Here is an 18,485-nt window from a genome sequence, read left to right as displayed (position 1 = left end):
ATCTCAGTGCTAGAGGTGTCACTACAGACCCTGGTTCAGCGGTCTAAGGCATCTCAGTGCTAGAGGCGTCACTACAGACCCTGGTTCAGTGGTCTAAGGCATCTCAGTGCTAGAGGCGTCACTACAGACCCTGGTTCAGTGGTCTAAGGCATCTCAGTGCTAGAGGCGTCACTACAGACCCTGGTTCAGAGGTCTAAGGCATCTCAGTGCTAGAGGCGTCACTACAGACCCTGGTTCAGAGGTCTAAGGCATCTCAGTGCTAGAGGTGTCACTACAGACCCTGGTTCAGCGGTCTAAGGCATCTCAGTGCTAGAGGCGTCACTACAGACCCTGGTTCAGCGGTCTAAGGCATCTCAGTGCTAGAGGCGTCACTACAGACCCTGGTTCAGCGGTCTAAGGCATCTCAGTGCTAGAGGCGTCACTACAGACCCTGGTTCAGAGGTCTAAGACATCTCAGTGCTAGAGTCGTCACTACAGACCCTGGTTCAGCGGTCTAAGACATCTCAGTGCTAGAGGCGTCACTACAGACCCTGGTTCAGAGGTCTAAGACATCTCAGTGCTAGAGGCGTCACTACAGACCCTGGTTCAGAGGTCTAAGACATCTCAGTGCTAGAGGCGTCACTACAGACCCTGGTTCAGAGGTCTAAGACATCTCAGTGCTAGAGGCGTCACTACAGACCCTGGTTCAGAGGTCTAAGACATCTCAGTGCTAGAGGCGTCACTACAGACCCTGGTTCAGAGGTCTAAGACATCTCAGTGCTAGAGGCGTCACTACAGACCCTGGTTCAGAGGTCTAAGACATCTCAGTGCTAGAGTCGTCACTACAGACCCTGGTTCAGCGGTCTAAGACATCTCAGTGCTAGAGGCGTCACTACAGACCCTGGTTCAGAGGTCTAAGACATCTCAGTGCTAGAGGCGTCACTACAGACCCTGGTTCAGAGGTCTAAGACATCTCAGTGCTAGAGGCGTCACTACAGACCCTGGTTCAGAGGTCTAAGACATCTCAGTGCTAGAGGCGTCACTACAGACCCTGGTTCAGAGGTCTAAGACATCTCAGTGCTAGAGGCGTCACTACAGACCCTGGTTCAGCGATCTAAGACATCTCAGTGCTAGAGGCGTCACTACAGACCCTGGTTCAGAGGTCTAAGACATCTCAGTGCTAGAGGCGTCACTACAGACCCTGGTTCAGAGGTCTAAGGCGCTGATTAATTCAAAACACTCGTTACCATATTAGAGCTGATGCATAGGTCCCCGCCTCTCCCAAAAAACTAAATTAAAATACTGATTGTGCCATTGTACAGTATGTAGCTGAATAGCTTACCGCTTCTTACACATGACAGAGGAACGCGTGAATGAGATTAACAAAGTAGTGATGCTCCCGAGTGGCGCAGCGGGGTCTAAGGCACCCTGGTTCGAATCCAGGCTGTATCACAATCGGCCGTGATTGGGAGTCCCATAGGGCGGCGCGCAATTGGCACAGCGTTGGCCGGGGTAGGCCGTCATTGTAAATAAGAATTTTGTTCTTAACTGACTTGCCTGGTTAAATAAATGTTACGTTTTAAGAAAAGAAAGTGTACTCAGAGCAGAGGGGGGAAGAACGGAGGAGGAAGAGCAGCATGTCTACACTGAGCAGAGGGGGAAGAACGGAGGAGGAAGAGCAGCATGTGTACTCAGAGCAGAGGGGGAAGAACGGAGGAGGAAGAGCAGAGGGGGGAAGAATGGAGGAGGAAGAGCAGCATGTGTACTCAGAGCAGAGGGGGAAGAACGGAGGAGGAAGAGCAGCATGTGTACTCAGAGCAGAGGGGGGAAGAACGGAGGAGGAAGAGCAGAGGGGGGAAGAATGGAGGGGGAAGAGCAGCATGTGTACTCAGAGCAGAGGGGGGAAGAACGGAGGAGGAAGAGCAGCATGTCTACACTGAGCAGAGGGGGAAGAACGGAGGAGGAAGAGCAGCATGTGTACTCAGAGCAGAGGGGGGAAGAATGGAGGAGGAACAGCAGCATGTGTACTCAGAGCAGAGGGGGGAAGAACGGAGGAGGAAGAGCAGCATGTCTACACTGAGCAGAGGGGGAAGAACGGAGGAGGAAGAGCAGCATGTGTACTCAGAGCAGAGGGGGAAGAACAGAGGAGGAACAGCAGCATGTGTACTCAGAGCAGAGGGGGGAAGAACAGAGGAGGAACAGCAGCATGTGTACTCAGAGCAGAGGGGGGAAGAAAGGAGGAGGAACAGCAGCATGTGTACTCAGAGCAGAGGGGGGAAGAAAGGAGGAGGAACAGCAGCATGTGTACTCAGAGCAGAGGGGGGAAGAACGGAGGAGGAAGAGCAGCATGTGTACTCAGAGCAGAGGGGGGAAGAATGGAGGAGGAAGAGCAGCATGTGTACTCAGAGCAGAGGGGGGAAGAATGGAGGGGGAAGAGCAGAGGGGGGAGAGGGTCTCAGCCCAAAATCCTTTATTTGGTTTAATAGCAGTGTGTATCGCTCAATAAACAAATCTAACTGTGGATCTCCCTCCCCTCTCTCTCTCCCTCCCTCCCCTCTCTCTCTCCCTCTCTCCCTCCCCTCTCTCTCTCCCTCCCTCCCTCCCCTCTCTCCCTCTCTCCCTCCCCTCTCTCCCTCTCTCCCTCTCTCCCCCTCTCTCCCCTCCTCCCTCCCCTCCTCTCCCCTCTCTCCCTCCCTCCCTCCCCTCTCTCTCTCTCTCCCTCCCCCTCTCTCTCTCTCTCTCTCTCCCTCCCTCCCTCTCTCTCCCTCCCCTCTCCCTCCCTCCCTCCCTCTCCTCCCTCCCTCCCCTCTCTCTCTCCCTCCCTCCCTCTCTCTCTCTCTCCCTCCCTCCCCTCTCTCTCTCTCTCCCTCCCTCCCCTCTCTCTCTCTCTCCCTCCCTCCCCTCTCCCTCCCCCCCTCTCTCTCTCTCTCCCTCCCTCCCCTCTCTCTCTCTCTCCCTCCCCTCCTCCCCTCTCCCTCCCTCCTCCCTCTCTCTCTCTCTCTCCCTCCCTCCCTCTCTCTCTCTCTCTCTCCCTCCCCCTCTCTCTCTCTCTCCCTCCCTCCCCTCTCTCTCTCTCTCCCTCCCTCCCCTCTCTCTCTCCCTCCCCCCTCTCTCTCTCTCTCCCTCCCTCTCTCTCTCTCTCCCTCCCTCCCCTCTCTCTCTCCTCTCCTCCACAGTGTCCATTATCTGCTGTGTCTTCATGTTGTTCCTGTTCCTCTCTGAGCTGAAGGGATTCATAGCCACTGAAATGTAAGTACGTGCGCACACCTCCTCTACCTCCACTGACACATTAAATACTAAAAGTACCCGATGAGCACATGTTTCCCTGGTTTAAAACCCAGAGACATTCAGTGGAAGTTAATAAAACTCTATTGTTCTGGCTCTTGGTCTTCATCTGGGGTTTCCCCTAAAACACACAGAAATACCCCCCACATCCAGAGGTATGAACAGACGTCATTCATAGCCAATCAACTGTAAGTACAGTACAGCACCATATCTCCTGTCTTAACCACAGGTCTCGGGTCAGGTTACCTTCACTCCGTGTCGTCTGAGATACCGGCCACACTCGTCTCCACTCAACTGTTGATTTAAAAAACAATGTTTTATTTCACCTGTATTTCACCAGGTAGGCCAGATCACCTGTATTTCACCAGGTAGACCAGATCTCCTGTATTTCACCGGGTAGACCAGATCACCTGTATTTCACCGGGTAGGCCAGATCACCTGTATTTCACCGGGTAGGCCTGTATTTCACCGGGTAGGCCTGATCACCTGTATTTCACCGGGTAGGCCTGTATTTCACCGGGTAGGCCTGATCACCTGTATTTCACCGGGTAGGCCAGATCACCTTTATTTCACCAGGTAGGCCAGATCACCTGTATTTCACCGGGTAGGCCAGATCACCTGTATTTCACCGGGTAGGCCAGATCACCTGTATTTCACCGGGTAGGCCAGATCACCTGTATTTCACCGGGTAGGCCAGATCACCTGTATTTCACCGGGTAGGCCAGATCACCTGTATTTCACCGGGTAGGCCAGATCACCTGTATTTCACCGGGTAGGCCAGATCACCTGTATTTCACCGGGTAGGCCAGATCACCTGTATTTCACCGGGTAGGCCAGATCACCTGTATTTCACCTGGTAGGCCTGTATTTCACCGGGTAGCCAGCCTGTATTTCACCGGGTAGGCCTGTATTTCACCGGGTAGGCCTGTATTTCACCGGGTAGGCCTGTATTTCACCGGGTAGGCCTGTATTTCACCGGGTAGGCCTGTATTTCACCGGGTAGGCCTGTATTTCACCGGGTAGATTTCACCTGTATTTCACCGGGTAGGCCTGTATTTCACCGGGTAGGCCTGTATTTCACCGGGTAGGCCAGATCACCTGTATTTCACCGGGTAGGCCAGATCACCTGTATTTCACCGGGTAGGCCTGTATTTCACCGGGTAGGCCAGCCTGTATTTCACCGGGTAGGCCAGATCACCTGTATTTCACCGGGTAGGCCAGGCCTGTATTTCACCGGGTAGGCCAGATCACCTGTATTTCACCGGGTAGGCCAGATCACCTGTATTTCACCGGGTAGGCCAGTTGAGAACAAGTTCTCATTTACAACTGCGACCTGGCCAAGATAAAGCAAAGCAGTGCGACACAAACAACACAGAGTTACACATGGAGTAAACAAGTAAACAACAACACAGAGTTACACATGGAGTAAACAAGTAAACAACAACACAGAGTTACACATGGAGTAAACAAGTAAACAACAACACAGAGTTACACATGGAGTAAACAAGTAAACAACAACACAGAGTTACACATGGAGTAAACAAGTAAACAACAACACAGAGTTACACATGGAGTAAACAAGTAAACAACAACACAGAGTTACACATGGAGTAAACAAGTAAACAACAACACAGAGTTACACATGGAGTAAACAAGTAAACAACAACACAGAGTTACACATGGAGTAAACAAGTAAACAACAACACAGAGTTACACATGGAGTAAACAAGTAAACAACAACACAGAGTTACACATGGAGTAAACAAGTAAACAACAACACAGAGTTACACATGGAGTAAACAAGTAAACAACAACACAGAGTTACACATGGAGTAAACAAGTAAACAACAACACAGAGTTACACATGGAGTAAACAAGTAAACAACAACACAGAGTCAGATCACCTGTATTTCACCGGGTACACATGGAGTAAACAAGTAAACAACAACACAGAGTTACACATGGAGTAAACAAGTAAACAACAACACAGAGTTACACATGGAGTAAACAAGTAAACAACAACACAGAGTTACACATGGAGTAAACAAGTAAACAACAACACAGAGTTACACATGGAGTAAACAAGTAAACAACAACACAGAGTTACACATGGAGTAAACAAGTAAACAACAACACAGAGTTACACATGGAGTAAACAAGTAAACAACAACACAGAGTTACACATGGAGTAAACAAGTAAACAACAACACAGAGTTACACATGGAGTAAACAAGTAAACAACAACACAGAGTTACACATGGAGTAAACAACAACACAGAGTTACACATGGAGTAAACAACAACACAGAGTTACACATGGAGTAAACAAGTAAACAACAACACAGAGTTACACATGGAGTAAACAAGTAAACAACAACACAGAGTTACACATGGAGTAAACAACAACACAGAGTTACACATGGAGTAAACAACAACACAGAGTTACACATGGAGTATACAAAACATACAATAATACAATAGGAAACTCTATATACAGCAAATGAGGTAGGATAAGAGAGAGGTAATAAGGTCATAAATAGGCCATGGTGGCGAAGTAATTACAATTTAGCATTTAAACACTGGAGTGATAGACGTGCAGAAGATGAATGTGCTTGTACAGATACCGGGGTGCAGAAAATGATAAATAAATACAGTATGGGGATGAGGTAGTTGGATGGGCTGTTTACAGATGGGCTATGTACAGGTGCAGTGATCTGTGAGCTGCTCTGACAGCTGGTGCTTAAAGCTAGTGAGGGAGATGTGAAGATGTACTTGGTTTTCCTAACCCTTTTACTATTACGTTGACGCCAACATATCTGACTCCAAATCAATTATTTGGGGACTTCATCTCCCCTCCTATATCTGTATCTATACCTATATATCCTATATCTGTATCTATACCTATATATCCTATATCTGTATCTATACCTATATATCCTATATCTGTATCTATACCTATATATCCTATATCTGTATCTATACCTATATATCCTATATCTGTATCGCCGTCAGCTGATGCCATGACGACATCTAGTTGACAGCTGATCTTCCTGGGGTCCATACACACAACAAAAATACATTATAGACATAAGAGTTTTACCCTTTACAATGTTGATTAGGGACATCATCTGTCCTTACAATGCTCGACTAATCTGTGTTGGTTCGGGACCATCTGTCCTTACAATGCTCGACTAATCTGTGTTGGTTCGGGACCATCTGTCCTTACAATGCTAGACTAATCTGTGTTGGTTCGGGACCATCTATCCTTACAATGCTCAGAGTTAATCTGTGTTGGTTCGAGACCATCTGTCCTTACAATGCACAGACTAATCTGTGTTGGTAAACGGGACCATCTGAGTTACAATGCTAGACTAATCTGTGTTGTTACACATGGATGCAAGTAAACAACAACACAGAGTTACACATTAAACAAGACCATCTAACACAGAGTTACAATGGACTAATCTGTGTTGGTTCGGGACCATCTATCCTTACAATGCTCGACTAATCTGTGTTGGTTCGGGACCATCTATCCTTACAATCTCTCTGATGGGATATTATGCTAACATAAAGACATCTCTCTGATGGGATATTATGCTAACATAAAGACATCTCTCTGATGGGATATAATGCTAACATAAAGACATCTCTCTGATGGGATATAATGCTAACATAAAGACATCTCTCTGATGGGATATTATGCTAACATAAAGACATCTCTCTGATGGGATATTATGCTAACATAAAGACATCTCTCTGATGGGATATAATGCTAACATAAAGACATCTCTCTGATGGGATATAATGCTAACAAAGACATCTCTCTGATGGGATATAATGCTAACATAAAGACATCTCTCTGATGGGATATTATGCTAACATAAAGACATCTCTCTGATGGGATATTATGCTAACAAAGACATCTCTCTGATGGGATATTATGCTAACAAAGACATCTCTCTGATGGGATATTATGCTAACATAAAGACATCTCTCTGATGGGATATAATGCTAACATAAAGACATCTCTCTGATGGGATATAATGCTAACATAAAGACATCTCTCTGATGGGATATAATGCTAACATAAAGACATCTCTCTGATGGGATATTATGCTAACATAAAGACATCTCTCTGATGGGATATTATGCTAACATAAAGACATCTCTCTGATGGGATATTATGCTAACAAAGACATCTCTCTGATGGGATATTATGCTAACAAAGACATCTCTCTGATGGGATATTATGCTAACATAAAGACATCTCTCTGATGGGATATTATGCTAACATAAAGACATCTCTCTGATGGGATATTATGCTAACATAAAGACATCTCTCTGATGGGATATTATGCTAACATAAAGACATCTCTCTGATGGGATATTATGCTAACATAAAGACATCTCTCTGATGGGATATTATGCTAACATAAAGACATCTCTCTGATGGGATATTATGCTAACATGAAGACATCTCATCTGATGGGATATTATGCTAACAAAGACATCTCTCTGATGGGATATTATGCTAACAAAGACATCTCTCTGATGGGATATTATGCTAACATAAAGACATCTCTCTGATGGGATATTATGCTAACATAAAGACATCTCTCTGATGGGATATTATGCTAACATAAAGACATCTTTCCGATGGGATATTATGCTAACATAAAGACATCTCTCTGATGGGATATTATGCTAACATAAAGACATCTCTCTGATGGGATATTATGCTAACATAAAGACATCTCTCTGATGGGATATTATGCTAACAAAGACATCTCTCTGATGGTATATTATGCTGTGTGCATGAGGCAGCTTGAGATTGGGGGAGGAAGGGGTGTACAGCTTCTCCCGTGCTGGGTGAGATGAGCAGGGGAGGAGTGGAGAGGAGGGCAGCGTATTTACGCTGGGCTGTGGGAGAGGTGGAGGGCAGCGTATTTACGCTGGGCTGTGGGAGAGGTGGAGGGCAGCGTATTTACGCTGGGCTGTGGGAGAGGTGGAGGGCAGCGTATTTACGCTGGGCTGTGGGAGAGGTGGAGGGCAGCGTATTTACGCTGGGCTGTGGGAGAGGTGGAGGGCAGCGTATTTACGCTGGGCTGTGGGAGAGGTGGAGGGCAGCGTATTTACGCTGGGCTGTGGGAGAGGTGGAGGGCAGCGTATTTGCGCTGGGCTGTGGGGAGGTGGAGGGCAGCGTATTTGCGCTGGGCTGTGGGGGTATTTGCGCTGGGCTGTGGGAGGTGGAGGGCAGCGTATTTACGCTGGGCTGTGGGAGGTGGAGGGCAGCGTATTTACGCTGGGCTGTGGGAGAGGTGGAGGGCAGCGTATTTACGCTGGGCTGTGGGAGAGGTGGAGGGCAGCGTATTTACGCTGGGCTGTGGGAGAGGTGGAGGGCAGCGTATTTACGCTGGGCTGTGGGAGAGGTGGAGGGCAGCGTATTTACGCTGGGCTGTGGGAGAGGTGGAGGGCAGCGTATTTGCGCTGGGCTGTGGGAGAGGTGGAGGGCAGCGTATTTGCGCTGGGCTGTGGGAGAGGTGGAGGGCAGCGTATTTGCGCTGGGCTGTGGGAGGTGGAGGGCAGCGTATTTGCGCTGGGCTGTGGGAGAGGTGGAGGGCAGCGTATTTGCGCTGGGCTGTGGGAGAGGTGGAGGGCAGCGTATTTGCGCTGGGCTGTGGGAGAGGTGGAGGGCAGCGTATTTGCGCTGGGCTGTGGGAGAGGTGGAGGGCAGCGTATTTGCGCTGGGCTGTGGGAGAGGTGGAGGGCAGCGTATTTGCGCTGGGCTGTGGGATTTGCGCTGGGCTGTGGGAGGTGGAGGGCAGCGTATTTGCGCTGGGGTGTGGGAGGTGGAGGGCAGCGTATTTGCGCTGGGCTGTGGGAGAGGTGGAGGGCAGCGTATTTACGCTGGGCTGTGGGAGGTGGAGGGCAGCGTATTTACGCTGGGCTGTGGGAGAGGTGGAGGGCAGCGTATTTACGCTGGGCTGTGGGAGAGGTGGAGGGCAGCGTATTTGCGCTGGGCTGTGGGAGAGGTGGAGGGCAGCGTATTTACGCTGGGCTGGGCTGTGGGAGAGGTGGAGGGCAGCGTATTTGCGCTGGGCTGTGGGAGAGGTGGAGGGCAGCGTATTTGCGCTGGGCTGTGGGAGAGGTGGAGGGCAGCGTATTTACGCTGGGCTGTGGGAGGGGTGGAGGGCAGCGTATTTGCGCTGGGCTGTGGGAGAGGTGGAGGGCAGCGTATTTGCGCTGGGCTGTGGGAGGTGGAGGGCAGCGTATTTACGCTGGGCTGTGGGAGGTGGAGGGCAGCGTATTTACGCTGGGCTGTGGGAGGTGGAGGGCAGCGTATTTACGCTGGGCTGTGGGGAGGTGGAGGGCAGCGTATTTACGCTGGGCTGTGGGAGGTGGAGGGCAGCGTATTTACGCTGGGCTGTGGGAGAGGTGGAGGGCAGCGTATTTGCGCTGGGCTGTGGGAGGTGGAGGGCAGGGGGAGGAGAGAAAGGAAATTAGATGACAAAGATGCACCAATGTACTTTTATCTTAAGTAGCAGGAAGAGGGACATTGTGGGTACATGGTGACAGCTGGGGGTGAATCAGGACATGGTGACAGCTGGGGGTGAATCAGGACATGGTGACAGCTGGGGGTGAATCAGGACATGGTGACAGCTGGGGGTGAATCAGGACATGGTGACAGCTGGGGGTGAATGACATGGTGACATGGTGACAGCTGACAGCTGGGGGTGAATCAGGACATGGTGACAGCTGGGGGTGAATCAGGACATGGTGACAGCTGGGGGTGAATCAGGACATTGTGACAGCTGGGGGTGAATCAGGACATTGTGGGTACATGGTGACAGCTGGGGGTGAATCAGGACATTGTGACAGCTGGGGGTGAATCAGGACATTGTGACAGCTGGGGGTGAATCAGGACATGGTGACAGCTGGGGGTGAATCAGGACATTGTGACAGCTGGGGGTGAATCAGGACATGGTGACAGCTGGGGTGAATCAGGACATGGTGACAGCTGGGGGTGAATCAGGACATGGTGACAGCTGGGGGTGAATCAGGACATTGTGACAGGTGACAGCTGGGGTGAATCAGGACATGGTGACAGCTGGGGGTGAATCAGGACATTGTGACAGCTGGGGGTGAATCAGGACATTGTGACAGCTGGGGGTGAATCAGGACATTGTGACAGCTGGTGGGGTGAATCAGGACATTGTGACAGCTGGGGGTGAATCAGGACATTGTGGGTACATGGTGACAGCTGGGGGTGAATCAGGACATCAGGACATGGTGACAGCTGGGGTGAATCAGGACATGGTGACAGCTGGGGGTGAATCAGGACATTGTGACAGCTGGGGGTGAATCAGGACATGGTGACAGCTGGGGGTGAATCAGGACATGGTGACAGCTGGGGGTGAATCAGGACATGGTGACAGCTGGGGGTGAATCAGGACATGGTGACAGCTGGGGGTGAATCAGGACATTGTGACAGCTGGGGGTGAATCAGGACATTGTGACAGCTGGGGGTGAATCAGGACATTGTGACAGCTGGGGGTGAATCAGGACATTGTGACAGCTGGGGGTGAATCAGGACATTGTGACAGCTGGGGGTGAATCAGGACATGGTGACAGCTGGGGGTGAATCAGGACATTGTGACAGCTGGGGGTGAATCAGGACATTGTGACAGCTGGGGGTGAATCAGGACATTGTGAGTGAATCAGGACATTGTGACAGCTGGGGGTGAATCAGGACATGGTGACAGCTGGGGGTGAATCAGGACATTGTGACAGCTGGGGGTGAATCAGGACATTGTGACAGCTGGGGGTGAATCAGGACATTGTGACAGCTGGGGGTGAATCAGGACATTGTGACAGCTGGGGGTGAATCAGGACATTGTGACAGCTGGGGGTGAATCAGGACATTGTGACAGCTGGGGGTGAATCAGGACATTGAAAGGGATCTCTATCTGTACTCTAATGAAGATGGTTCCTTGAAAGATGCTCCTTGTTATATAACTTGAATGCTTGTTTAAATTATCTACAGGTGTATCTAACCTGTCTGTCTCTCTCTTTGTCTCTCCTTTCTTTCTTTGTCTCTGTCTGTCCCTTTGTCTCTGTCTGTCTCTCTCTTTCTCTCACTTTCTCTCTGTCCCTCTCTCCCTCTCTGTCTCTCTCCCTCTCTGTCTCTCTGTCTGTCTGTCCCCCAGTGTTAACGAGCTGTATGTGGATGACCCTGATAAGAACAGTGGTGGGAAGATTGATGTGAGTTTGAACATCAGTTTGCCAAACTTACACTGTGATTGTGAGTATATTATGCATTCATTCATATCCACTGTTATGTACTGTATTACTGTCTGAATGTACTAACTTTATATAGGAGGTCATTTATACCTACCTGTTGTATGAGGTCATTATTAAATACCTGTTGTATGACCCTGGCGGGGCAGCAGGGAAATGGGATGTGGGACCACCCATGTGTTTTCATCTAAATTCCTAGTCCAATTGCAATATTTTGTTCCAAATCAGGCCTATAATTTCTGCCCATGTTGTGCAGCCTTACGTGGAGGTGTGGAAAGGATCTGAAATGAGCTCAACGTCTGGTGGAAGTTTTGATTTGAATAGTATAAAACCACCAGAATGGAGATATCCCCATGAATGTGTTGCCACCCTGAGGTCACGCACAACGAACAAAATAATACTAACTTGGATGAAATGTTGTAATCATGGAAATAGAATGATTCTATAGTTGTACTAGTGGGCACTTTGAATACAGTGTTGTTTGACATGACAAAGCCGGGGAGGCGTTCATATTAGGAGTTAGAATACCAATATAATTTCTATGGAGGCCTTATTGTGACAGGGTAGGAACCAAAGTGTTGATCAGTGTTTTTCCAGGGGACCCTATAATCTTTCGCTACGTTAAATGTTTTCTCTTACTTCAGGTAGCGATCATGCTTGGCCTATTTCTCTCGGATGTGGTAGATGGTGATTTTAGGTCTACACCAGCACTGGTATCAGGCTATATAAAGGTGTCCGCATATATACACTACCGTTCAAAAGTTTGTGGTCAATTAGAAACGTCCTCGTTTTTAAAAGAAAAGCACTTTTTTTTTGGTCCATTAAAAAAAATAATAATAATAGAAAAAAATCATACACTAGTATCTTAGCTTCTAACTAACATACCATTGATGTTCTATCACGTTGCCCTGCACTGCCCCCGTCGTTCTAACTAACACATCTACAAGGTTTTAGCCAATTCGTTCTGTGTCTGGCTCCCATTTTTAGTATATTGCTCATGGAAATATCTTCTAATTTAACCACTGGTATTAGATTGCTCTATCCCATTATTAGAAAGTGTATTTATAATTATAATCTTCTAGGGCTGCTGTCTAAGAAAATCTTAGTTTACCGTAAGCCTCACGACAATACCAACCATGGCTACTGCACCCCCCCCATCTCAAAACAACAGAGAATATTGATATGGACCAAAGATTTTGATGGGAAATCAGACATGACGAGGAGACGGTCTCTGGGGGGACAATGACGAGGAGACGGTCTCTGGGGGGACAATGACGAGGAGACGGTCTCTGGGGGGACAATGACGAGGAGACGGTCTCTGGGGGGACAATGACGAGGAGACGGTCTCTGGGGGACATTGTGACAGCTGGGGAGACGGTCTCTGGGGGACAATGACGAGGAGACGGTCTCTGGGGGGACAATGACGAGGAGACGGTCTCTGGGGGACAATGACAGGAGACCGTCTCTGGGGGACAATGAGCGGGGGAGACCGTCTCTGGGGGGACAATGAAAGGGAGACCGTCTCTGGGGGACAATGACGAAAGGAGACCGTCTCTGGGGGGGACAATGACGAGGAGACCGTCTCTGGGGGGGACAATGACGAGGAGACCGTCTCTGGGGGGACAATGACGAGGAGACCGTCTCTGGGGGGGACAATGACGAGGAGACCGTCTCTGGGGGGGACAATGACGAGGAGACCGTCTCTGGGGGGGACAATGACGAGGAGACCGTCTCTGGGGGGACAATGACGAGGAGACCGTCTCTGGGGGGACAATGACGAGGAGACCGTCTCTAGGGGGACAATGACCAGGAGACCGTCTCTGGAGGGGGACAAGGACTGAAAGGAGACCGTCTCTGGAATAGGGACAATGACCAGAATGGAGACCGTCTCTGGGGGACAATGACGAGGAGACCGTCTCTGGGGGGACAATGACGAGGAGACCGTCTCTGGGGGGACAATGACGAGGAGACCGTCTCTGGGGGGGACAATGACGAGGAGACCGTCTGGGGGGACATTGTGACAGGGTAGGAGACCGTCTCTGGGGGACCCAATCTTTGACGAGGAGACCGTCTCTCGGGGGGACAATGATTTTAGGAGACCGCTCTGGGGGACAATGAAAGGAGACCGTCTCTCAAAAGGGGGGACAATGACGCCCTAGGAGACCGTCTCTGGGGGACAATGAAAAAAAGGAGACCGTCTCTGGGGGGACAATGACGAGGAGACCGTCTCTGGGGGGGACAATGACGAGGAGACCGTCTCTGACTCCCATTTTTAGGGGGACAATAACGAGGAGACTCGTCTCTAGGGGGGACAATAATCTTCTAGGGCTGGAGATCCGTCTCTGGGGGACAATGACCATGGAGACCGTCATCTGGGGGGACAATGACGAGGAGACCGTCTCTGGGGGACAATGACGAGGAGACCGTCTCTGGAGGGACAATGACGAGGAGACCGTCTCTGGGGGGACAATGACGAGGAGACCGTCTCTGGGGGGATAATGACGAGGAGACCGTCTCTGGAGGGACAATGACCAGGAGACCGTCTCTGGGGGACAATGACGAGGAGACCGTCTCTGGAGGGACAATGACCAGGAGACCGTCTCTGGAGGGACAATGACCAGGAGACCGTCTCTGGAGGGACAATGACCAGGAGACCGTCTCTGGAGGGACAATGACCAGGAGACCGTCTCTGGAGGGACAATGACGAGGAAGACCGTCTCTGGAGGGACAATGACGAGGAGAACGTCTCTGGAGGGACAATGACCAGGAGAACGTCTCTGGAGGGACAATGACCAGGAGACCGTCTCTGGAGGGACAATGACCAGGAGACCGTCTCTGGAGGGACAATGACGAGGAGACCGTCTCTGGAGGGACAATGACGAGGAGACCGTCTCTGGAGGGACAATGACGAGGAAGACCGTCTCTGGAGGGACAATGACGAGGAAGACCGTCTCTGGAGGGACAATGACGACCAGGAAGACCGTCTCTGGAGGGACAATGACCAGGAGACCGTCTCTGGAGGGACAATGACCAGGAGACCGTCTCTGGAGGGACAATGACCAGGAGACGTCTCTGGAGGGACAATGACGAGGAGACCGTCTCTGGAGGGACAATGACGAGGAGACCGTCTCATCACGCGACCAGTACGGAGACGCGACCAGTACGGAGACGCGACCATCAATACTACCTCACTGTATTAAATTAACAGTGTGTTTCTCCTCTCCCACATTTCTCCATGACGTAATATGTTCTTCATCTTGAGTCATGACTCTCACAGAGTTACAGTTAGTTATTTTATGAATTTCAGTTCCATGACATCATCATCTCTCTCTCTCTGTTTACTCACTATGACATATTTCTTCAGTTTCACGGCTCTTCCAGGGTCCCTCCTCCCTCCCTGGAATGACCTTTTACAGACACTTTAACAAGCAAAGACATGATCTTTGACTTGATGCAATAACAAACACATGATGAATATAATTCATCGTTTTTCTCTGAGGGGCCTTACGTGGGAGAGAAAGAAAGGAATTGTTTTCGAGTCTAAAAAAGAGAACCATGGCATGACGCTGTCTTCTATAAATGTGTATTCAATGTGAGAGTGTAATATCAAGACTGAAGTAGAATAAAATGACTGTTCTCCTCCAGGCTTCTGGCCATGTGTCTCTCTCTAAATTACGGCATTCTCTACTTCCTTAAATGTGTATTGAAAAGGTTGTCCTTCAGCCTTGACCTAAAGGCTGACTTGTTGTCCTTCAGCCTTGACCTAAAGGCTGACTTGTTGTCCTTCAGCCTTGACCTAAAGGCTGACTTGTTGTCCTTCAGCCTTGACCTAAAGGCTGACTTGTTGTCCTTCAGCCTTGACCTAAAGGCTGACTTGTTCTTCATCTTCAGCCATGACCTAAAGTTACAGTTAGTTATTTTTGCCCTAAAGTTCCATGACATCATTGTCTCTCAGCCTGTTTACCTAAAGGCTGACTTATTTCTTCCTTCAGCCTTGCCCTAAAGGCTGACTTGAATGTCCTTCAGCCTTGACCTAAAGGCTGACTTGACTTGTCCTTCAGCCTTGACCTAAAGGCTGTTTTCCTTCAGCCTTGAGAAAGAAAGGCTGTTGTCCTTCAGCCTTGACCTAAAGGCTGACACTGTCTGTCCTTCAGCCTTGATTAAAGGCTGACTTGTAATCCTTCAGCCTGACCTAAAGGCTGACTTGTTGTCCTCCAGGCTTGACCTAAAGGCTGACTTGTTGTCCTTCAGCCTTCCTTAAAGGCTGATTGAAAAGGTTGTCCTTCAGCCTTGACCTAAAGGCTGACTTGTTGTCCTTCAGCCTTGACCTAAAGGCTGACTTGTTGTCCTTCAGCCTTGACCTAAAGGCTGACTTGTTGTCCTTCAGCCTTGACCTAAAGGCTGACTTGTTGTCCTTCAGCCTTGACCTAAAGGCTGACTTGTTGTCCTTCAGCCTTGACCTAAAGGCTGACTGACTTGTTGTCCTTCAGCCTTGACCTAAAGGCTGACTTGTTGTCCTCCAGCCTTGACCTAAAGGCTGACTTGTTGTCCTTCAGCCTTGACCTAAAGGCTGACTTGTTGTCCTTCAGCCTTGACCTAAAGGCTGACTTGTTGTCCTTCAGCCTTGACCCAAAGGCTGACTTGTTGTCCTTCAGCCTTGACCTAAAGGCTGACTTGTTGTCCTTCAGCCTTGCCCTAAAGGCTGACTTGTTGTCCTTCAGCCTTGCCCATCATCTACATATGAAAGGAAATCTGAAGGATTCAGATCACATCTCTCTAGTCTTCTATCTTCTCCTATCTATCTCTATCTATCTATACCCACTATCTATATCTATCTATACCCACTATCTATATCTATCTATACCCACTATCTATATCTATCTATACCCTCTATCTCTATCTATACCCACTATCTATATCTATCTATACCCACTATCTATATCTATCTATACCCACTATCTATATCTATCTATACCCACTATCTATATCTATCTATACCCACTATCTATATCTATCTATACCCTCTATCTCTATCTATACCCACTATCTATATCTATCTATACCCACTATCTATATCTATCTATACCCACTATCTATATCTATCTATACCCACTATCTATACCCACTATCTATATCTATCTATACCCACTATCTATACCCACTATCTATACCCACTATCTATACCCACTATCTATACCCACTATCTATATCTATCTATACCCACTATCTATATCTATCTCTACCCACTATCTATATCTATCTGTCCACTATCCTCGCTCTGCTATCTATACCCATCTATCTATATCTATCTCTCCCCCTCTATCTATACATCCACTATCTATATCTATCTCTCCCCCTCTATGTGGATAGACATCTATCTATCTATACCCTCTCCTCTATCTATCTATACCCACTATATATCCCACTATCTATACCCACTATCTATACCCACTATCTGTCTCCCTCTCCCTCGCTCTGCATGTGGATAGACATCTCGGTCTGTCTCCCTCTCCCTCCATTTTATTTAAGAGCTTTATTGGCATGGGAAACATACATTAATATTGCCCAAGCAAGTGAAGGAGATAAACAAAAGTGAAATAAACAATAAAATGAACAGTAAACATTACACTCACAGAAGTTTCAAAGGAATAAAGACATTTCTAATGTCATATTATGACTATATACATATAGTGTTGTAACGATGTGCAAATAGTTAAAGTACAAAAGGGATGGAGTTTATCAAGATTGGATTTGTTTTAGAATTCTTTGTGGGTTTGCGTAATCTCACGGAAATAGACTATATAGACAAAAGTATGTGGACAACCCTTCAAATGAGTGGATTCAATGTGGCACCTTGTCACAGGATGCCACTTTTCCAAGAAGTCAGTTTGTCAAATGTCTGACCTGCTAGAGCCTTGACCCTGGTCAACTGTAAGTGCTGTTATTGTGAAGTGGAAACCTCTAGGAGCAACAACGGCTCAGCCATAAAGTGGTAGGCCACACAAGCTCACAGAACGGGACCACCGAGTGCTGAAGCACTTTGCACGTAAAAATCATCAGGACCCAGCAAACTGCCTCTGGAAGCATCGTCAGCACAATAACTGTTCGTCGGGAACTTCATGAAATGGGTTTTCATCGCCGAGCAGCCTCGCACAAGTCAAAGATCACCATGCGTCGGCTGGAGGGGTGTAAAGCTCGCTGCCATTGGACTCTGGAGCAGTGGAAACGTGTTCTCTGGAGTGATGAATCACGCTTCACCATCTGGCTGTCCGATGGACGAATCTGGGTTTGGCGGGTGCCAGGAGAATGCATAGTGCCAACTGTAAAGTTTGGTGGAGGAGGAATAATGGTCTGGGGCTGTTTTTCATGGTTCAGGCCCCTTAGTTCCAGTGAAGGGAAATCTTAATGCTACAGCATACCATGACATTCTAGACAATTTTGGGCCCCCAACTTTGTGGCAACAGTTTGGGGAAGGTCCTTTCCTGTTTCAGCATGACAATGCCCCCGTGCACAAAGCGATGTCCATACAAAGATGGTTTGTCGAGATTGGTGTGGAAGAACTTGACTGACCTGCAGAGCCTTGACCTCAACCCCATCGAACACCTTTGGGATGAATTGGAACGCCGACTGCGAGCCAGGCCTAATCGCCCCCAACATCAGTGCCGACCTCACGAATGCTCTTGTGGCTGAATGGAAGCAAATCCCTGCGGCAATGATCCAACATCTAGTGGAAAGCCTTCCCAGAAGAGTGGAGGCTGTTATAGCAGCAATGTTCCAACATCTAGTGGAAAGCCTTCCCAGAAGAGTGGAGGCTGTTATAGCAGCAATGTTCCAACATCTAGTGGAAAGCCTTCCCAGAAGAGTGGAGGCTGTTATAGCAGCAATGTTCCAACATCTAGTGGAAAGCCTTCCCAGAAGAGTGGA

General features: G+C 48.7%; 1 protein-coding gene and 1 long non-coding RNA gene across 4 annotated transcripts in view; one reads left to right on the top strand and one right to left on the bottom strand.

Moving 5' to 3' along the window:
- The window catches only part of ergic1 (endoplasmic reticulum-golgi intermediate compartment 1), a 45,457-nt gene that overhangs the window by 12,123 nt on the left and 14,849 nt on the right, over positions 1 to 18,485 (top strand). Inside the window, 2 exon segments of the mRNA XM_052518011.1 lie at positions 3,156 to 3,228; positions 11,471 to 11,565. Of these exon segments, the coding sequence (XP_052373971.1) occupies positions 3,156 to 3,228; positions 11,471 to 11,565 (168 nt within the window).
- LOC127929765 (uncharacterized) lies at positions 15,085 to 16,775 on the bottom strand. 3 transcript variants are annotated; one of them, XR_008136081.1, is made up of 4 exons: positions 16,224 to 16,775; positions 16,092 to 16,157; positions 15,857 to 16,021; positions 15,085 to 15,423 (listed from the first exon to the last, which is right to left on the bottom strand). It is a non-coding gene; the product is annotated as an uncharacterized LOC127929765 (long non-coding RNA). The 3 variants fall into 3 exon arrangements; XR_008136079.1 differs by having other exon boundaries at positions 16,125 to 16,775; XR_008136080.1 differs by lacking the exon at positions 16,224 to 16,775 and having other exon boundaries at positions 16,092 to 16,211.

Source organism: Oncorhynchus keta, chromosome 4 (assembly GCF_023373465.1).
Source record: "Oncorhynchus keta strain PuntledgeMale-10-30-2019 chromosome 4, Oket_V2, whole genome shotgun sequence".
Classification (NCBI taxonomy): domain Eukaryota; kingdom Metazoa; phylum Chordata; class Actinopteri; order Salmoniformes; family Salmonidae; genus Oncorhynchus; species Oncorhynchus keta.
The sequence above is the reverse complement of the archived record's forward strand: the minus strand, read 5'-3'. Positions and strand labels throughout refer to the sequence as shown.